At 41.7% G+C, this 17,741-nt stretch overlaps 1 protein-coding gene across 4 annotated transcripts in view; it reads left to right on the plus strand.

Annotated features, from left to right (window-relative positions):
* Positions 1-17,707, plus strand: part of piezo1 (piezo-type mechanosensitive ion channel component 1) — an 84,783-nt gene extending 67,076 nt beyond the window's left edge. For all 4 annotated transcript variants that reach the window (XM_038737152.1, XM_038737149.1, XM_038737150.1 and 1 more), the window contains 21 exons: positions 113-285; positions 376-485; positions 987-1,163; positions 1,670-1,928; positions 2,740-2,928; positions 5,103-5,240; positions 5,382-5,622; positions 6,065-6,197; positions 6,436-6,583; positions 7,992-8,144; positions 8,345-8,406; positions 8,575-8,733; positions 8,847-8,994; positions 10,900-11,088; positions 11,794-11,886; positions 13,418-13,590; positions 14,404-14,526; positions 14,631-14,710; positions 15,305-15,491; positions 16,185-16,326; positions 16,567-17,707. In XM_038737152.1, coding sequence (XP_038593080.1) covers positions 113-285; positions 376-485; positions 987-1,163; positions 1,670-1,928; positions 2,740-2,928; positions 5,103-5,240; positions 5,382-5,622; positions 6,065-6,197; positions 6,436-6,583; positions 7,992-8,144; positions 8,345-8,406; positions 8,575-8,733; positions 8,847-8,994; positions 10,900-11,088; positions 11,794-11,886; positions 13,418-13,590; positions 14,404-14,526; positions 14,631-14,710; positions 15,305-15,491; positions 16,185-16,326; positions 16,567-16,695 — 3,206 coding nt within the window. In that variant the 3' untranslated portion in view covers positions 16,696-17,707. The remainder of the gene's footprint in view (positions 1-112; positions 286-375; positions 486-986; positions 1,164-1,669; positions 1,929-2,739; positions 2,929-5,102; positions 5,241-5,381; positions 5,623-6,064; positions 6,198-6,435; positions 6,584-7,991; positions 8,145-8,344; positions 8,407-8,574; positions 8,734-8,846; positions 8,995-10,899; positions 11,089-11,793; positions 11,887-13,417; positions 13,591-14,403; positions 14,527-14,630; positions 14,711-15,304; positions 15,492-16,184; positions 16,327-16,566) is intronic.
* Positions 17,708-17,741: the final 34 nt, after the last annotated feature.

The raw sequence follows: 17,741 nt of genomic DNA on the forward strand, positions 1-17,741 counted from the left end.
AGGAATGGTGGTTTCTCACAACGCTGCTAAATCTAAGTCAGTCACAGTATCACCTGTTCTACTCTCTTCCTCCCCCTGTCTCTCTCTCTCTCTCTCTCTCTCTGTGCTGCAGCTCATGGTGAGATGGTGCAGAAGATTCTGGATATCCTGCGCTTCTTATGGGCTATTGTTCTGGCCATGTTGGATGGAGTGACTCAGTGGCTCAACCTGCTGACCAAACAGTACAGAGAGACATCTACCGTTCTGTGCAACGAACGTTACTTCACGGTACACAAGATACAGCAGGTGAAGCAAAAAGTGATCACACACAGAGACCAACAGGCTCACACACCCACACAACCCCTCTCTAATTTACAGTATGTCTGTCTCCCTCAGCATCACACTACAGCAGACTCCACAGAGGACCAGATATCTCAGGACAGTGAGAGTCCCACACTGGAGACCTGTTTGGATGAGACTGATGCAGAAAACTCCATTAGATACAGGTTAGTGTGGAAAAGAGTGTGTCTTTTATTTACTAATAATATTATAATAAATCTTTTATTATTATTTCATTAGTTCACTCATAGAGCTGAGTCCGTTCCATAGACTTAATGCTGCAATGAGGGTTTATTATTATTATCACTCCTAGAACACATCATGCTGTGTACATACTGTAGGTTTACACTGTGTCTTTCTAGCTGATGTAATGAGAGCATGTCTTTATTTAAACATGGATGCTCTTGTGTTGGATGTTCTTAAAGGATCCTTGCTCTTTTCCTCTAGCAGTACCCTCAGGACAAAATGTACATGTTAGGGCAACTACTGGTAACATAGTTCATCGTTTGTTTGTTTTGCCCACCAGTTTATCAGGGTGGCAGATAGAGGGTCTTTAGATATAAAGTCTTGTTTTGAATAATACATTTCTGTACAATAGTCCATCTTCAGTTTCTCAGTTTTATGTATTTGTATTTTGATGTGTATGTGTGTTTCAATCACTCTCTCAGCTGCCTGGAGGTGGATGGCGGGGGGTTGACAGGCCGGTCTACCCCCAGGCCAAGGGTCAACAGCACTGCAAACCTCCTGAGTCCAGAACCCCCATCTAGCAGCATGGAACTGGTACCAGTGCCACCCACGCAACAACACAGACACTCCAGAACAGCCAGCGAGCTGCTGGGAGAACGGTAGGTACTGTGAACACGCTTGACTCCAGAAGGTCAAACATGATCCACAGAGGGCTGTGTGTCTAGCAGCAGTGACACCACATTGTTTGCAGAGGGAATGTTTGGGTCATGAATGTCCATCCATCCATCCATCATCAACTGCTTATCCGGCTGGAGCCAATCCCAGCTGACATTGGGCGAAAGGAATGAATGTGGAATGAAAACTGTAGTTTAATACAACTTGCTTTTTGTTCAACCAGTTATTGAAAGACTGTTGATGAACACAATGATACATTAACATTGAAGAACGCTCTTAAAACCTTTGGGTATTCTCCATGCTCTTAAATCATTTCAAATTAGCATACTCACTGTAATAATGTGATTTGATTGTTTTACTGAAGTTATTGTTGTTGTTGCTGTATTTAATGCATTTTTTAAACATGTTCTGTTTTTATCTGATGTAAGGTGACCACCAAATAAAATGTATAAATCAAAACAAATTGATAGTTGTAATTCTCTGTCTGCAGGCATTTCTTCATTGAGGAGCTGGAGCAGAGCAGAGAGTTTTATAACAACCAGAACCGTCTGCTGAAGTTGCTCTTTGCCATGTACAACCTGCTGGCAGCCAACTCCGAGCTAGTCTGCTATTTCATCATAGTGTTGAACAACGTGGTCAGTGCCTCTGTGATATCGCTGGTCCTGCCCATACTGGTCTTCCTATGGGCTATGTTGGCTGTTCCAAGACCTACCAAGAGGTTTTGGATGACTGCTATAGTCTACACAGAGGTGGGAACGCAGAGACACACACAGTTACCAAAGTCAAAGCTCTGATAAACCTCAGCACCAGACAGCAGACAGAGAAACTTAATGACAAACGGGTGAACATAGGGGAGCATTTAGCAGCTGAACAGTCAGATAAGTTTCTCTGTAGGTGGTGGAGACCAAACAGGCGCTAAAAGGAGAGTGAATATTGGACTTTCATTTACCTGGTACACACAAATGAATGCTAACACATCAACTTTAATATGGTGACAAAATGTCTAATGTTGTGTTTACAGCTGGTTCTCCTGCAAGTGGACAAATATATTAATTATATAGTATAAGTTAATACAGCTTTTTTCATTTTAACATAACCTAGAGGTGAGGATGTGTCTACATTTTGACCACAAGCAATCGTCAAAAGAGATGAATCTGATTTGAATCTTGGCTGGGTTTCTTTTGCAACCCATACGCAGAAAATAAACAAGTTTAATTACAGAACAACCTTACTCAGGGAGGCTTAATATGGCATGAAGAAAGGCAGACTTACTCTGGGGCCTCAACCTTATCCTTGTAATCCCATTATCTTAACCTTTAGAACACCTCTTCTCATCATACAGTATGTGATATCTCAATCACTGGTGATTAGACTTGGAGATCTCTAACCACTGTAATCCAATTACTGAATTACAGTAATGAGAAGAGCAGTGCTACGTTCAGGTCACAACAAGCTCACATATGTTGCTGACTGGTATGATGAGGGACAGCATGTGTACTGTTGCTTTCTTGCACTCTTTATTGGTCTAACTGGTGGTTGTTCTGGTTTGCCTCTTTCCAGGTGATGGTGGTGGTGAAATACCTTTTCCAGTTTGGATTCTTTCCCTGGAACAGTGTTTATGAGATGACTCTAAATGAAGACAAACCTTTCTTCCCACCTCGCATCCTGGGCCTGGAGAAGACTGACAACTACATCAGATACGATCTTCTTCAGCTGTTGGCTCTGTTCTTCCACAGATCCCTGCTCATGGTCAGTTAGTATTTACAGTCATTACAGTGAGGGTTACACTCGACGACTCGTAAGCAAGGACCAGGGTGAAAGCAACAAGGACATAATTGGCCACCTTCCACTTTTCAAAATAAAAAGTTGGTGCTAAAAAGTCCTAACAGTACACTCAAATGCACTGACTTTAGATACAGCCAATGAACACTGGACCATTTCAGTAGGCCCTTTGCTAAGCCACCTTATGTGGGTGTCTTCTGAAGGTTCCGCCTGCTCTTCAGCTTTGACCAGTGCAATAGCACCTGTGACAGAAAACTAGCAGACAGATCTGTCCCATGTCATTTGAAGAGCCTCTGGACAGGACATACAGACGGACTGTCTCTATAATATTATGGTGATATTGTTTGAGAAAAATATCAAACTCATTGCTGAGTCGCTGCAACGTACAAATATTACTGTATAATAATTAAAACGTAGGGAAAGTTAAATAAAGTCACAAAAGACATTCAACAGAGAAATTTCAGGAAAGGTATAACATGCTTAAAATGATAAACTAAGTAAAATCAGTAGCTGAGATGGCTGGTAAAGGGACAACCCCTGCAGCTCATTGTTAAAATAGTGCCATATATGCTGCCAGCACCTACTCCTGTAGAGGTCTGAGGCTGAAGAATACTGTCCATGGAAAAAAGCCTGCATTATTTTTGCCATTTTTTGCATCTCCATAACTTATGCGGAGAGCAGCATTGTAATTTCTAATGTACCCATGTTCAGTTGCTCACTGTGACCCAACCACCAATGTGTCCCTGAGCAAGAAACTTAACCCCTAGTTGCTCCAGAGGCGTGTGACCTCTGACATAAATAGAAATTGTAAGTCGCCTTGGATAAAAGTATACATGAGCATGTGCACACAAAGGCGGCCTGTGTTCTAGGTCGATATATTTCAATTGAAAATTGGTTTGGTAGACCTGTCTCCTGTAAACGCCTGCCAGGCAGCAAGGAATAGACAGACAACAGTTTAGAGATTTAATGACAAAATGGAAACACATATCTTTACTGAATCATAAGACCGCCAAGGGTCAAAACCTGAATTAAGAAGGCAGACTTATCCAAAAGGGTTTGGCAAAGGATCATCAGTTCAGGCAAGTAGAGGTAAAATGGAAAATACTGCAGGGCCGATGAGGGAATGTAGAAAACAGATGAGCAGGTGGGCAGAGAAGGTCAGGTGTCAGGATCGCTGGGTGCGCAAAGCAGGGGAGAGCCGCAACGCATGACACTGTGAGCTGAGATTGAGTTCCAGGGTTTATTAATCCCAAGCATGACAAACAGAACTCCCAGGTACAGGAAACCGGTAGCATCCAAGAGCAGCAACTTCATACAACAGGGCATATATGCGACAATGACCGGACAGGGAATGAACAGAAACACCAGACATTTATACACAAGGACTAACGAGCAGGGCGGGAGCAACACTGGTGACTGGGATCAGGGTTAACGAGGCAGAGAGACAGAAGGGAAAACAGAGACAAGCAGGCAGGCAGAGAGACAGCAGGGGGGAACAGAGAGACGCAGATGCAAAACACAGAAGTACACAGACCGGGAGTGAACACTTAACACATAAGCTAAGGTACAGGACTAAGATACGAGGCAAGACAGATACTAAATAAGATGTGGAGGAATAATAAAGGCTGAACAGAGACTAGAGCTGAATGAACAAAATCAGATTACTGAAACTGGCAGAGAACATAAATGACACCTAACCAACTATAACACAGGGATCATAACAGAGAAATGAGAACACAGAGTACCCAGCAGACTAAACCCAAAAGATGCAGAGAAAGAACTAGAATCAAATACTACGACAAGAACTAAAACACAGGACTAGGAACACAGACATGGAACAAAAACCCAGACTCCGCAACAAGACACACAGACAGGACTGAAAACCAGACACGCTCAGGACAGGATCGTGACATCAGGTGACTGGGACTGGATGGAAAGGGGTCACTGCAGGGCAGGAGGGAGTGGCTGGAGTCAAAGTCAGTGAGATGACTGGTGGACAGGTAGAGGATTGCAAAGAATGGGTTTGGTGATGTGGGAATGTGAGAAAATACCCCAAATCCAATAAAGAACAGGATAGAGCCGACATAACTTTACTCACTGTGCGTGTGTGTGTGTGTGTGTCTCTGCGTGCGTGGGCACAGCGTTACGGCCTGTGGGACCATGAGGGCCCCCTGGAGGAGCAGAGCCCCTCACCAGAAAGTTGTAAGGATGAAAAAAATGAAGATGGAGGCGGGAAGGAGGAAAGAGGAGAGGTGGACGAACTGGACCAACTTGAAAAGGTTGGCGATATTAGTTGCTACTGGTTACTGCTCTCTCAATAACCAGTTTGACCAAAGCAGTGATCATGTAACAGTATCAGCAGACGTCTTTTTAAAGATATTAGACTGCTTTCCTAGTCTTTCTGTTGTTTATCAATATAGGATAAGGTGGACTATGTTGAACCGAGTACCAGCTCTTCTGCTGCTGCGACCTCTCAGCCTCCTACAGCGGAACCAGCACCCACTGGGTCAACAGACGGACAGGGATCTTCATCTGGGCTGAAGAACGGGGAGGATAAGATGGAGGGAGACAATGAGCAGGTGACAGAGGAAGTCCCAAAGAAAAGCAGCAGTATCCGCTTCCGCAAGAAACCCAAACAACCCAAACAACGGGGCAGCAAAGGTTTGTGGCTTCATTATGTCTGGACTGTGATGGTAGAGGTGTTACTCATAACATTAACTCTTCCATTAAGGCTGGAGCGCCAGAAACCAATAAAGTATGTGCAGTTTTTATTCAACTTCAACTTGTGCAGCGTACCCATGTTTGTAAATAGTACACAATTTATTAACTTCGTATAGTATTTTTCTATTCCTTCATGAACTGGATGCAACGATCAGCCACTACCCACAACTTTATCCCACAGGAACTCAATTGCAAACTTGACCTGCAATAGTGTTGCCCTTTTTGTCGTCTACAAGTCTCAACCAACCATGACATTGCATTAAACTAATTTGCTCTTACTATGTTCATCTGTCAGTACTCTGATAACTCCTGTGTCAGTAAGAGTCTCTGTAGATTTGTTTTTGGTGCTAATTCTCCCTGATTGTGGTTCTGACTGTTCCAGTGGAGCCCACAGCTGAGACTGCAGAGCCCTGTGAAGAGCCAGTGAAGAAGAAGCAGAAAGGCCGGAGGAGAGAGGAAGCCAGTCAGAGATTGCTGGCTGTGGGACACAAGATAAAACATGTCTTCATCTCTGGGTGAGTAGGATACAGAGGCTATGATGTCACCTTGTCACCACCGTCACCCTCTAAGAACATTTATATATTATCAATATGTTATGTTAATGATAAAATAATTATTTCTTCACAAATTATTTCAAGTCAATTAGCTGCAATCATAGGGCGAATTAAAAACATTGTAATCTATTACTCAAATGTTATTACTTTTTCCACTAATGCAGTGGTTTAATGCATTTCATTTTGTTTTACTCTGCAGTATTCAGAGTATTTACAGGCCAGCTCAGGGTTTCTTCATGGGTATTCTCCATGCCGAGTATCGGGCTGCCACAGATGTCTATGCACTCATGTTCCTGACGGATGTCATCGACTTCATCATCATCGTCTTTGGGTTTTGGGCTTTTGGGGTGAGAGATGGAGGGAGGGTTGGATGGAAGTTGTCATTTTGTAATTATTTACCAATTATCAACCATTTACAATAATGAAATCAGAAACTACTACAAGAATCAAATTTAGTGATTAAAATAACTTTCAGAATTTAAGCTAAACTGAAATGAGGTCATCTACAGAAACCTGAAATGCAACCCAACTTTCCAAGGCCTGTCTTATTTTACAGGCAGTGTGAAGTATTGGTTTCATTAACATTCATTACAGATATATCAACCAGTGACCAGTAAATTCACACTTAGTTCACACTAAGCTGGCGGACGGCGAGCAAACTGGCTGGTAACTTAGCGGACAGGCAGGCAGCGACTCCGCACACAGGAGAAACTGTGACGGAAAACAAGACGTTAGGCAAGATCACAAAGAATGCACTCTCAAGACTATAAAGGTGGCCGGAGCAATATACCACTGCAGGTAAACTGACGAACTGGCGAAGAGTGGGAGCTGAACCAGAGCTTATAACTGCAGGGGTTGATGATGATGAGCCACAGCGGAGTGCTGCAGGTGGAGATGAGCCAGGCCCGGACACACACACACACACACACACACACACACACACACACACACACACACACACACACACACACACACACACACACACACACACACACACACACACACACAAACAAGACTAGACAGACACGACTGACAGAGACAACAGGGAAGGGAAAAACTGAGAACACAAGGAAGGAAGGGAGGAGAGAGAGCCAACCCATAGCAATAATGGTTTACTGCTGTTTGATAAACAGGCAGAGCATCTAAGGAGTTTATGTTTCTGTCTAAACCCGCATAGACTCCAGGTGGTGCTTTGCCTACTTGAAAATGCATTGGTATTGTGGTGTGATACAGCAGGTTTTGTGACTGTTTTTTAATTATTTTTTCCATTTAGTATTTGTATATTTACTGTGCTTTTTATAGTCTGCAACAACAATGTCAGAAACTGGGTTTAAATATTTAAGATGCAGATCACCCTGTTGCAAAATTGCATTGCACAACATTATGCACAAACGTAAATTTAACTTTAAAAGCTAATATGTCAGGCGGGTTATTCTTGTCCAAGCCATCCCCTACATTTGTTGGGCCACTTTCATTATGCGCCACTGTATGTATATGTATGTATGCGCCAAGTGATGTAACCTGTATGACAGGGTATCGATTCATCTTTTTTATATTCCATCACGTCCACCTGACTCTTTAGCACATAGCACGGCTGCACCTACAATAACAAAAACAGAGGTGCATTTGTAATTTCAGTTATTTTCATTATTAAAGGCAATGGTAACATCATAAAGTAAATATGTTAGACGCCATTTCATATTTTAAATCATTTAATAGAGAAAATCCCTCATGGCCTGCACCTCTCTCCTTCAGAAACACAGTGCAGCAGCGGATATAGCCTCCACCCTGTCAGAGGACCAGGTTCCCGAGGCCTTCCTGGTAATGCTGCTCATCCAGTTCAGCACCATGATCATCGACAGAGCCTTGTACCTGCGCAAGGCCGTCTTGGGAAAACTCATCTTCCAGGTTAGCCATTATGTATCTGTCTGTCTGGTTCCATGTTTTTCCCTTTGAAGACATCCGGAGGTGGAGGACTGTGGCTCTCAGTTATTGAAATGTTTAGAGTTGACTTGCTCTGAATTTTTAGAACATCTCAACTAATGTGCTTTTTAGTTTTATTTTCCTTACACCCTTCCTATCCTCCCTCTGTTGTCCCTTCCATTCAGGTGATCCTTGTGTTTGGGATCCACCTGTGGATGTTCTTCATCCTGCCTGCTGTCACTGAAAGGTAAAGTCAAACTAAATTATTACATCACCATGGCCTGTCTCTGAGTAAAAATGCATCACTCTGATAGTGCAGTACCATACAGTATATATGAGTTGAGTCTTCAGAATATTGCTGCAAATTAAATTAAACAATCTTTAATCGTCCTCGTCTCTCTGTCTCTCTGTACAGGATGTTCAATCAGAACTTTGTGGCCCAGCTCTGGTACTTTGTCAAGTGTATTTACTTTGGCCTGTCAGCCTATCAGATCCGCTGTGGATACCCCACTCGTATCCTCGGCAACTTCCTCACTAAGAAATACAACCATCTCAACCTGTTCCTCTTCCAAGGGTACGGACACAAAGTCTGCAGCTGTCTGTGCTTTTCAGTAGAAATAACATTTGGACCAAAAAGTCCAAGAATTTATTGACAGTATGATTTGGATGCTATGTGTGTGTGCGTAGGTTTCGTCTGGTGCCGTTCCTGGTAGAGCTGCGAGCAGTGATGGACTGGGTTTGGACCGACACCACTCTGTCTCTGTCAAACTGGATGTGTGTGGAGGACATTTATGCCAACATCTTCATCATTAAATGCAGCCGAGAGACAGAGAAGGTAGGAAGTGCACGAGTACAGTGATGTGACAGCAGACCAAATTACTTCTTCTGGGATTAGGGTCCTGTTAGGAAAAAAAACTTGATTGAAACTAGGCAGGCTCCACTCTGACGTGAATTTGGATGGACAGACAGAAGCGGTGGTGCGCTGTGTTTGGAAATGAAGAACTGATTGTTCTAGCAGTGTGTTGTGACTTCATTTTGTACTATATCACACTACGGTCTATACACTGCAGCGTTACTTTCTGTTTCAGACTGTGATCACTGTTGAAAATGGAACAATTAAATTTATTTATTTATTACCTACATCACATCCTTTGTTGCGACTGAGTGCAGGGGATTTCCTTGAATAGAAAGCTAATGTGACTGTGCCTTATACAAAGACAGACTGACAAAGACTGTTTTCAGTTCTCCCCTCCATCTGTTTTTGTTGACGTGTCCAGTGTGCCATTAGTGCTATAGTTTTAGGATTAAATGAACATGAGACAGTTTTTTAAAAAGATATTTTTGGACAGGACAGCGGATAGCAGTAGGAAACAGGGAGAGAGATAGGGGGCGACACACAACAAAGGCACCCGGGATGCTACATTAAGGACTCAGCCTTGTACATGGGGCAGACACGCAACCAAGAGAGCTAACCACATTCAGCCCCTTGGGACCTTACCTCTTGGTCCATCCTTTTAGCCTCACTACTGCCTACACTGTGTCTACTCTGGCTGGTTTCAAAGCAGCACAGCAGCTGTACTCCTTTGTCAGTGTCTACACTAGATGTGTTAGATGGCAGTACTGCTGTGAGCTCAGAAGTGCCACCCTATGGAGGAAACTCATTTGGGTCGCTTGTACCCACAATCTTATTCTCTCGATCACTATCTAAAGCTCATGTCCACAGGTGACAGTCGGAACATGCAGTAGTTAGATTGAGAGCTCTGCCTTCAGGCGTAGCAGCATTAGTGCTTACGCCGTATCAATCCGCCTGATGATCTCAAGCTCCATTCTACCCTCACTTGTGAACAAGAACAAGAACTCCTTTGTTTGGAGTAGCAAGTCATTCCCAACCCAGAGGGAGCAACCCGCACACTTTTCTGGCAGAGAACCCTGGCCTCAGACTTGAAGGTGCTGACTTTTATCCCGACCGCTTCACAATCGGCTGCAAACCACCCCTGTGCAGATTATGGGGTTCTGTTGGCTTCACCACACCATGAACTTCAAATCGCAAAGAGCCAGAAACAGGTTCTGAGGTCCCCAAACTGGACACTCTCCTTCCCCTAGTTGTACCTTGAGATTCTATAAATAAAAACCATTGAATAAGGACTGAATAGCTCACAGCTACACCCCAGGGAAGACGGTTATAAGTCTTCTCCAAGTCACCACAGTCCATGTAGACTTGATGAGCAATCTCCCTTTACCTCTTCACTAACCCTGCAAGGGTGAAGAGATAGTCCACTGTTCCATGGTCAGGACGGAATCCATATTGGTCTTACTGGATCTGAGGTTTGATAACTGTCTATCAAAGTCTTCTTTCCAGTACCCTGGGCTCGTGGGTATCCCCACACCCATCCGAAACCACCCCTCATCCTGAGCAAAGTACAACCCCTCTCCAGGAGTTAGGTTCCAGGCGAGGTTCTGCAGCTTTGATGATTCATCCAGGATTTGAGAATCGCTCTTAGTCTGGCCCCTCAAGTGGGACCAATTTTCCTTGGAGTTCCTACCAGAGTCTGTTGCCCCCGACAACACAGCTCCCGGTGTCACAAAGATACACAAACCCTAGTGCTAGTTTCCTCTAAATTATCGTTAAAATTACGTGTAAAGAAAATACTGAACATTATATTTTTGCAAAAGTTTAAAAAAATGTATTTATTGCATCATATTTACAAACTGTTTATCTCTCAATATTTTCTGCCCTCAGAAATACCCACAGCCTAAAGGGCAGAAGAAGAAGAAAATAGTGAAATATGGCATGGGTGGACTCATCATCTTCTTCTTGATCTGCATCATCTGGTTTCCCCTTCTCTTCATTTCATTGGTCAGATCAGTGGTGGGCGTGGTCAACCACCCTATCGACGTCACAGTGACCGTAAAGCTGGGAGGATATGAGGTAATCCACATTTCATATAGCAGTCTGTTATAGTTTCTCTTAAAATAGAAAAATAGAAAAAGTTGTGAGTACTCTAAAGCTCAGTAGCTGCATTTAATATAATTTGACAACAAAACTTTCAAAACTGCTTTCTGAGTATTGTTTAAATTACTTAAACAAATGGAGTCCATGCTGAAAAGTTTTTTTTTATTTTAATAATTAAATAGTGCAGTGTGTAAAAGGAATAGACATACTGTCAATATGCAATAAGTATACAAGCATCACAGTGATCGAAAGTGAAGTCACTTCCACTAAGAGATGGCATGCAATACATTCTCTGATGATGGAAGCAGAGTCAGCTCAGTTAGGGATTGGAGACTACAGAAAGACAGTCTTATAAACGGTGGGCGTGGAGTTTGAAGAACGTATGAGTTTTAAGTTCTGTTGTTCAGATTATCTGGCATGTATATTTTTCATGAAGGTGGGTAATCCCTGTAGATCATAGATTATTATTAGAGTCCTCTGCCAGGGCTCATAAAAGTACAGACACCACGCACATCACAGGTTTCAGAATGCAAAGAACTTGTTCACAGATGGAAATCAATTAAGTAGCAAGGGATCAGTCTACAGGCAAATGGAATATAACTACAGATTTAAAACGAAAATGACACAGTTTATGAAATGTGCATAATTCACTGGTGTATTTTTTTCTATGGGTTTGTCTAGCCCCTGTTCACCATGAGTGTGCAGCAGCAGTCCATCAAGCCCTTCACCGAGACTCAATATGAACAACTCACCAAAGATTTTGGAGACAATGCGGTGCGTAGGGATTTTACTTAGATTTATGTGATTTATGTACTGCTACTTTGTGTTTCCTATCTTTTCTTTTCTGTTTTTTTTATTTCAAATGTTCACATTAGTATATTTTTAATAATGTATAAAAATAACATTAAAACCATAACAATAAAAATATAAATAAACAACAAAATAAGTTCAAATTGAGCCCTGAAGAAAGGGCCAATTAGCCATTAGTAGAATATAATAAGTTGGTACAAAGTTAATGTTGTTAGGCAAATGTTCTCAATTAAAGTGGAATACTAAACTTACAGTTTTCATCATCAGTATTTATAAGAGCACTTTATCCTTCTCTTTTGCTGGAGTCAGGAACTTCAATACTTATCCTGAGGGGAGATAAAACAGTTAAATAGTATAATACTTATTATACTAACATGTTAATAAAGTCAATTTAATATGCTTTTACATTATAGAATTAGAAAGTTCAACTTTTAAATGTTCTCTTTGGACATAGCTTTCATTATTCAAAAAGCTATAAAGCTGTTTTTTCTCTCTCTCCAAATCACTCCATGACATTGTGTGCTTTCAATAATGGTAATCACAAGATGTCCCATGCTACTGTAGACAACGTTAATTTCTGTCAATGCTGTATAGCTTGTTCGCTTTCTTTCAGTCTGCTAGCTAGTTGAGTTCCACACTCGATCACAAGATTAGGTTAACTAACAAAAAATGTGAAGGAAAAAACACAATTGGTCTAACGCCAGCGGACGTTATTGAAGTGTCTTCCCCACAGTTAGGAGTAGAATGAACAGCATTCAGAAAGTTATTTACTGTAAACTCAATCGTCATTATCTGCTCAAAATGCTTTCTTTTTTCCTCATCTTCTTTTTTTCTTCTTCATGTTTTCACTTCATGCCTCTCAACTCTTCGTACATGCACTAGTCATCTCTGGCCATGACTACTGTAACATCTTTTTGGCTCCCAATTGAAACTAGTAACTTGATTCATTCAGTCTTCAAAAACATAAGACCTACCTCTGAGAGTGCTAAACTCACCTAATATACTCTTTCCCTCTCTCTCCCGCTATCTCCACCTTATCTTTAAAAAAATATAATTTACTTTCTATTGACTTATTTGCCTGCACCTGCAGCTTTCTGGCACTCGGCTTCGGTGGGACATGGATTGATTGCTTGGATTGTACCTCATTTGTGTGTCATTTTGGCATAAATGTAAATGATGTTCTGCCTTTGCTCTCTCTCAGTTCATCATTCTCTTTGTGAAGTAAGGGTGTAATTTCCAACGGAGATGGAGGAGACATGTCTCCCTCACTTATTAAGTCCTGCTCTTTTTCCCAGTAATTGTAATAAATTAAGTGAAGGTGAATTATAGATGTCCATCCATCCATCGTCAACCGCTTATCCTGCGTACAGGGTGTGATGTTGAAATTTATTTCTAACTTCTTTGGCAGCATAACCAGGCACAACCTGATCCTCAAAAGTTATAGTGAAATTTTACTTGTGAATAATTGACACAAAATATATGTATGTGCATCTAGGTAGCCATGCAGTTCATCACTCTCTATAGTTACGAGGACATCGTGACGGCCAGCATCGAAGGTAGTTCAGGATCGGTTTGGAGGATCAGCCCCCCCAGCAGACAGGAAGTCATAAAGGAACTACTTGGAAGTCATGCTGACCTAACACTACGTCTGTCCTGGAATTTCCAGAGGTAAAGTCTTTGCTCTCCTTATTACAAAATGGCATTATACAGTTATGCATAATTATTCAAACAAACTGGGTAAATGTCATCTAACGTTAGCATCCTAAAGCTGAAATAGAAAGTTCACCCCAGATGGTATCAGCATTTTTAAACTGCTCCGCCCCCGGAAAACCAGCAGCCGTGAGCTCTTGTTGTTAGCTAAGGCATAACTGCATATTTAGCAGGTCTTTAATAAGGTGATTTTTATATGTAGCCTAGAGCTCATTTCTCATTACGTTTTACAAGATGGCTCATGTAAATGTTTGCTAGTTTTTTAACATGGTAAGAAAATTAGAAAGGCATAATAAATAGACATTAAATGAAAAATGCCACCGCATCCACTTTGGGAACCACTGCTGTAAAGTAACTGTACACTACATCAGTATACTGATAATGTCTGAAATTATTGGTGAGTTTAACAAGCTGTGAGGAGTCTGAAATGTCCTAAAAGGGTCACTGTATAAAAAAAATTACAACTTTTTAACATGTCTTTCTTCTGGCCCCACCCTCAGGCCAAACGTGTTTTTTGCACATTAATCTATAGTAGCAGTATCAGCCTTAAAATAAATAATAATAATAATAAAGCTGCTCATGCAAACTATTGTACATATAATACACTGAGTGAAGTGAATAGTGTCATAGTGTCCTAGGAGATAATACAAAACACATTATATGGATTGCAGTCAATTTGTCTTTTCCTCTCTGTAATAGTTCTTCTGCTATATCAGTTTTGGTTGATTTAAGTGGGTCTATGTGATGCATCTTTGAATGTTTCTCTGACAGGGACCTGGGTAAAGGAGGGACGGTGGAACACACCTCCGACAAGCACTCTATAGACCTGCAACCCGGGGACCCAGTCAGAGCAGATCTGGCCTCACTGCTGATTGGCAATCACACTGAGCCGGTGTATGTTGCCTCTCTGGAAGGATGTTGATGTGAATACAAGTGTTTGGCGATTTATTTAATGCATATAGTAGTATCTTACAGATGGTGTCTTGTCTCTTTCCCAGGCATGTTCCTAATATGTTCCCTAACTACATCCGCGCCCCTAATGGAGCTGAGGCCAAACCAGTCAGTCAACTAGATAAAGGTCAGAGTTGACTGAGTTACTGTTAACATGTATACAATATAAGATTTGTTGGGCAAAACCATTTCCAGGATCAGACCAGATCGTCATGGAAGGGGCCACCAAAACATCAAAGTAGTTAATGGCTGCTTTCTGTTCTAAGTACAGTAACAGTTTTACCAGTATCAAGTCAGAAGTAACAAACAAGATGCCCATAAGGAAACTTCAGGTCACTGTGTAACATTAAAATCAGAATTAGGTTTATTATTAAGTAGGTTTCACATGCACGGAATTATAATGGAAATGCCATCATATAATTGACAAACTTTGCGTAATCCTTGTAGTGTCTTTTGAAACATTTGCCTCTCTCTTCTTCCTGGATTAATTTGACTAACCTGGTGTCACAGAGTCTTCTGTGTCTCTAACAGTGATGAGCACAATGCTGGTAAACTGTTTGTTCGGGTGTTTGCAGAAGGATGAACACTAAATAGCAGTATAGCAACCAACAGCCAAAATACCATTACAGCAACTTTGTCCTTGTATAGATAGATACCCACATGTATTTTAGTTATTCACACCTTAGTGTCTGTTTTAACCAAGAGATTGCTTGTTTTGTAGGTAATGAAGGGTACCGGAATATAACACTATCCCTGAAGAGTGACAGGTCACTGAACGGCAGTGGGAATCAGGAGTGGTGGGACATCGCCATCGCAGGCTGTGCCCCCACCTCATGTGGGGTTCTACCCATGGTCATATTCAATGACAAAGTCAGTCCACCCAGTCTGGGCTTCCTGGCTGGATATGGGTAAGGAACACACACTCACAAACAATATGTACATGGGTTAGATATAAACACCTTTAATATTCTCAAAGATCCATAAATGTTTAAAGAGCAGTTTAAGTAGTTAAAGATGTTCCCAAGTCCATGACCAGTACCAGTTGCCACAGGTTTTCAGCTGAGATCTAGTAATAACCACAGGAGCCCTGTCTACTGATCTAAGTGGAGACGCAGGCAGTTAAGGAGTCAACAAATCAGTGAGACATTTTGTTACAAGGCCATTTAACACCTTGAAAGTCAGCAGTAAAATTGTAAAATCGGTGCTTTGCCAAACAGGGAGCTAATGTAAGCTGGCTAGAGCGGGTGATCAGTGTTCTACACAAGTTTGAGCTGGTGAAGAAGCTTTACCAGATACAGAATAAAATGAGTGTAAATAAATTAGCAGGAAGCAAAAATGACAAATGATTTTCTTTAGTTGAAGACAAAAAAAATGTGATTGGACAATATTCTTCACTTGGTTTTGTTGAGAATCTGTTTTAACATTTTAAGCAAATGAGCTTTCCTTTTTAGTCCATCCATCATTGTTTTCACATTTCTGCAAAAAGTCAATTTATATTCCAGTCCATTCCTGACTGCTGATTTGTTTTGTTTATGGTTATCAAAAGATTAGGTTTTTGATAGTTACCATACTGCTCTACTTTTCTTCTCTAATCCCTCCAGGATCATGGGTCTGTATGTGTCTGTGGTCTTAGTCATTGGGAAGTTTGTGCGTGGCTTCTTCAGTGAGATCTCCCACTCCATTATGTTTGAGGAGCTGCCCTGTGTGGACCGCATCCTCAAGCTCTGCACAGACATCTTCCTGGTTAGTGTGCAGCGTGTGCATATTAATACAGCACATGCATTTACACACACACACACACACACACACACACACACACACACACACACACACACACACACACACACACACACACTGGTCTAAACATTAGCATAGCCATGCTGTCTCGTTTAAATAATACGTCCACAAAAGAACACTCAGCACTCCTGGAAAATCATTTCTTTGTAATCCTCTTCCACAAACTAAAGTTTCTGTGTGTTTCAGGTGCGTGAGACTGGAGAGTTGGAGCTGGAAGAGGAACTTTACTCCAAATTGATCTTCCTCTATCGATCTCCGGAGACTATGATCAAATGGACCAGAGACATCCACAACCGAGACCAAGACAGATACTGACTGACTGGCTGATAACGTTTGGTTGCAATAGAACACAGTGATTTCTGAAGCACATTGCAAAGATGTCCATGAGGACAGCACATGGGAGGCTTCTTCCTCCTTACCCGAGTGGACATTGACTCACAGACAAGGAGACACATGAAAGGAGATTATTAGACACTAATAGACATACTGTATGAAACATCTCCTGTTGCTGGACACTGGTCGCTGTTGCATGTTCACAGCTGCCTAAGCACTTTCATCAAACCACCTTACACTACAGACTATTGAGAGTGGAATTGCAGTCACACTATGGGTGAGATTGACGGCAGCAGGATCGGACATATCGCCCCTAGAAGGCATCATCAGAGGTCAAATTGAGCGGTGTTTCTCCACTGCGTGGCTGTAACCATCTGCAGTTACTGTATCAGTATGCTGATTGATTTGAACGTGCCATGCTGTCTATCAAACTTGGAAATGTTTTAAAAATCATTCAATCTTGTAAATGTGACGTGTGTGTGCAGTGGCCATGGTGATTTGGCTTTACAGCATGAAACAAGGTTTAAAGGGCTATTTTATGTTCTATTTACCTGGTCAGAAGTAGCCAAAGTCTGAGTTTGGACTGGTAATCAAAAGCAGCTCTTTCAGTTCCAGGCCACCACAGCTCCCAGGTTCAGGGACAATGGATAAGACAGGTTAGTGAGCTGTGGATCAGGCTTCAGGAAGACAAGTGTCCTGAAATAGTTCCTGCTGGTTGCCTTTAGTTGGCCATTTCAAAACCCAAGTTCAGTTCAGTTCGCTTCAGAATACCTTTTTTAATTAAAATGTACACACAGCAGAGCACAGACATACAGTAAACCTCAATAAGACCCACAGGACGCCCCTCAGACAAGTGTTGGATTTGAATGTAACATAAGGGAAAATTGCAATATGATTTCAACCATAAAAAAACATTTTGGGTTTAAGTGCCGGTTCTTTGTTGGTATAATGAGTGTGCAACCTTTACAAGAAAATAAAGTAAAACAGCCCTCTACATCGGAAAGCATATATTACACTGATTACAAAGT

The sequence above is a fragment of the Micropterus salmoides genome, unplaced genomic scaffold, assembly GCF_014851395.1.
Source record: "Micropterus salmoides isolate LMB-PRFRI ecotype aquatic unplaced genomic scaffold, ASM1485139v1 Ms_hic_scaffold_22, whole genome shotgun sequence".
NCBI lineage: Eukaryota > Metazoa > Chordata > Actinopteri > Centrarchiformes > Centrarchidae > Micropterus > Micropterus salmoides.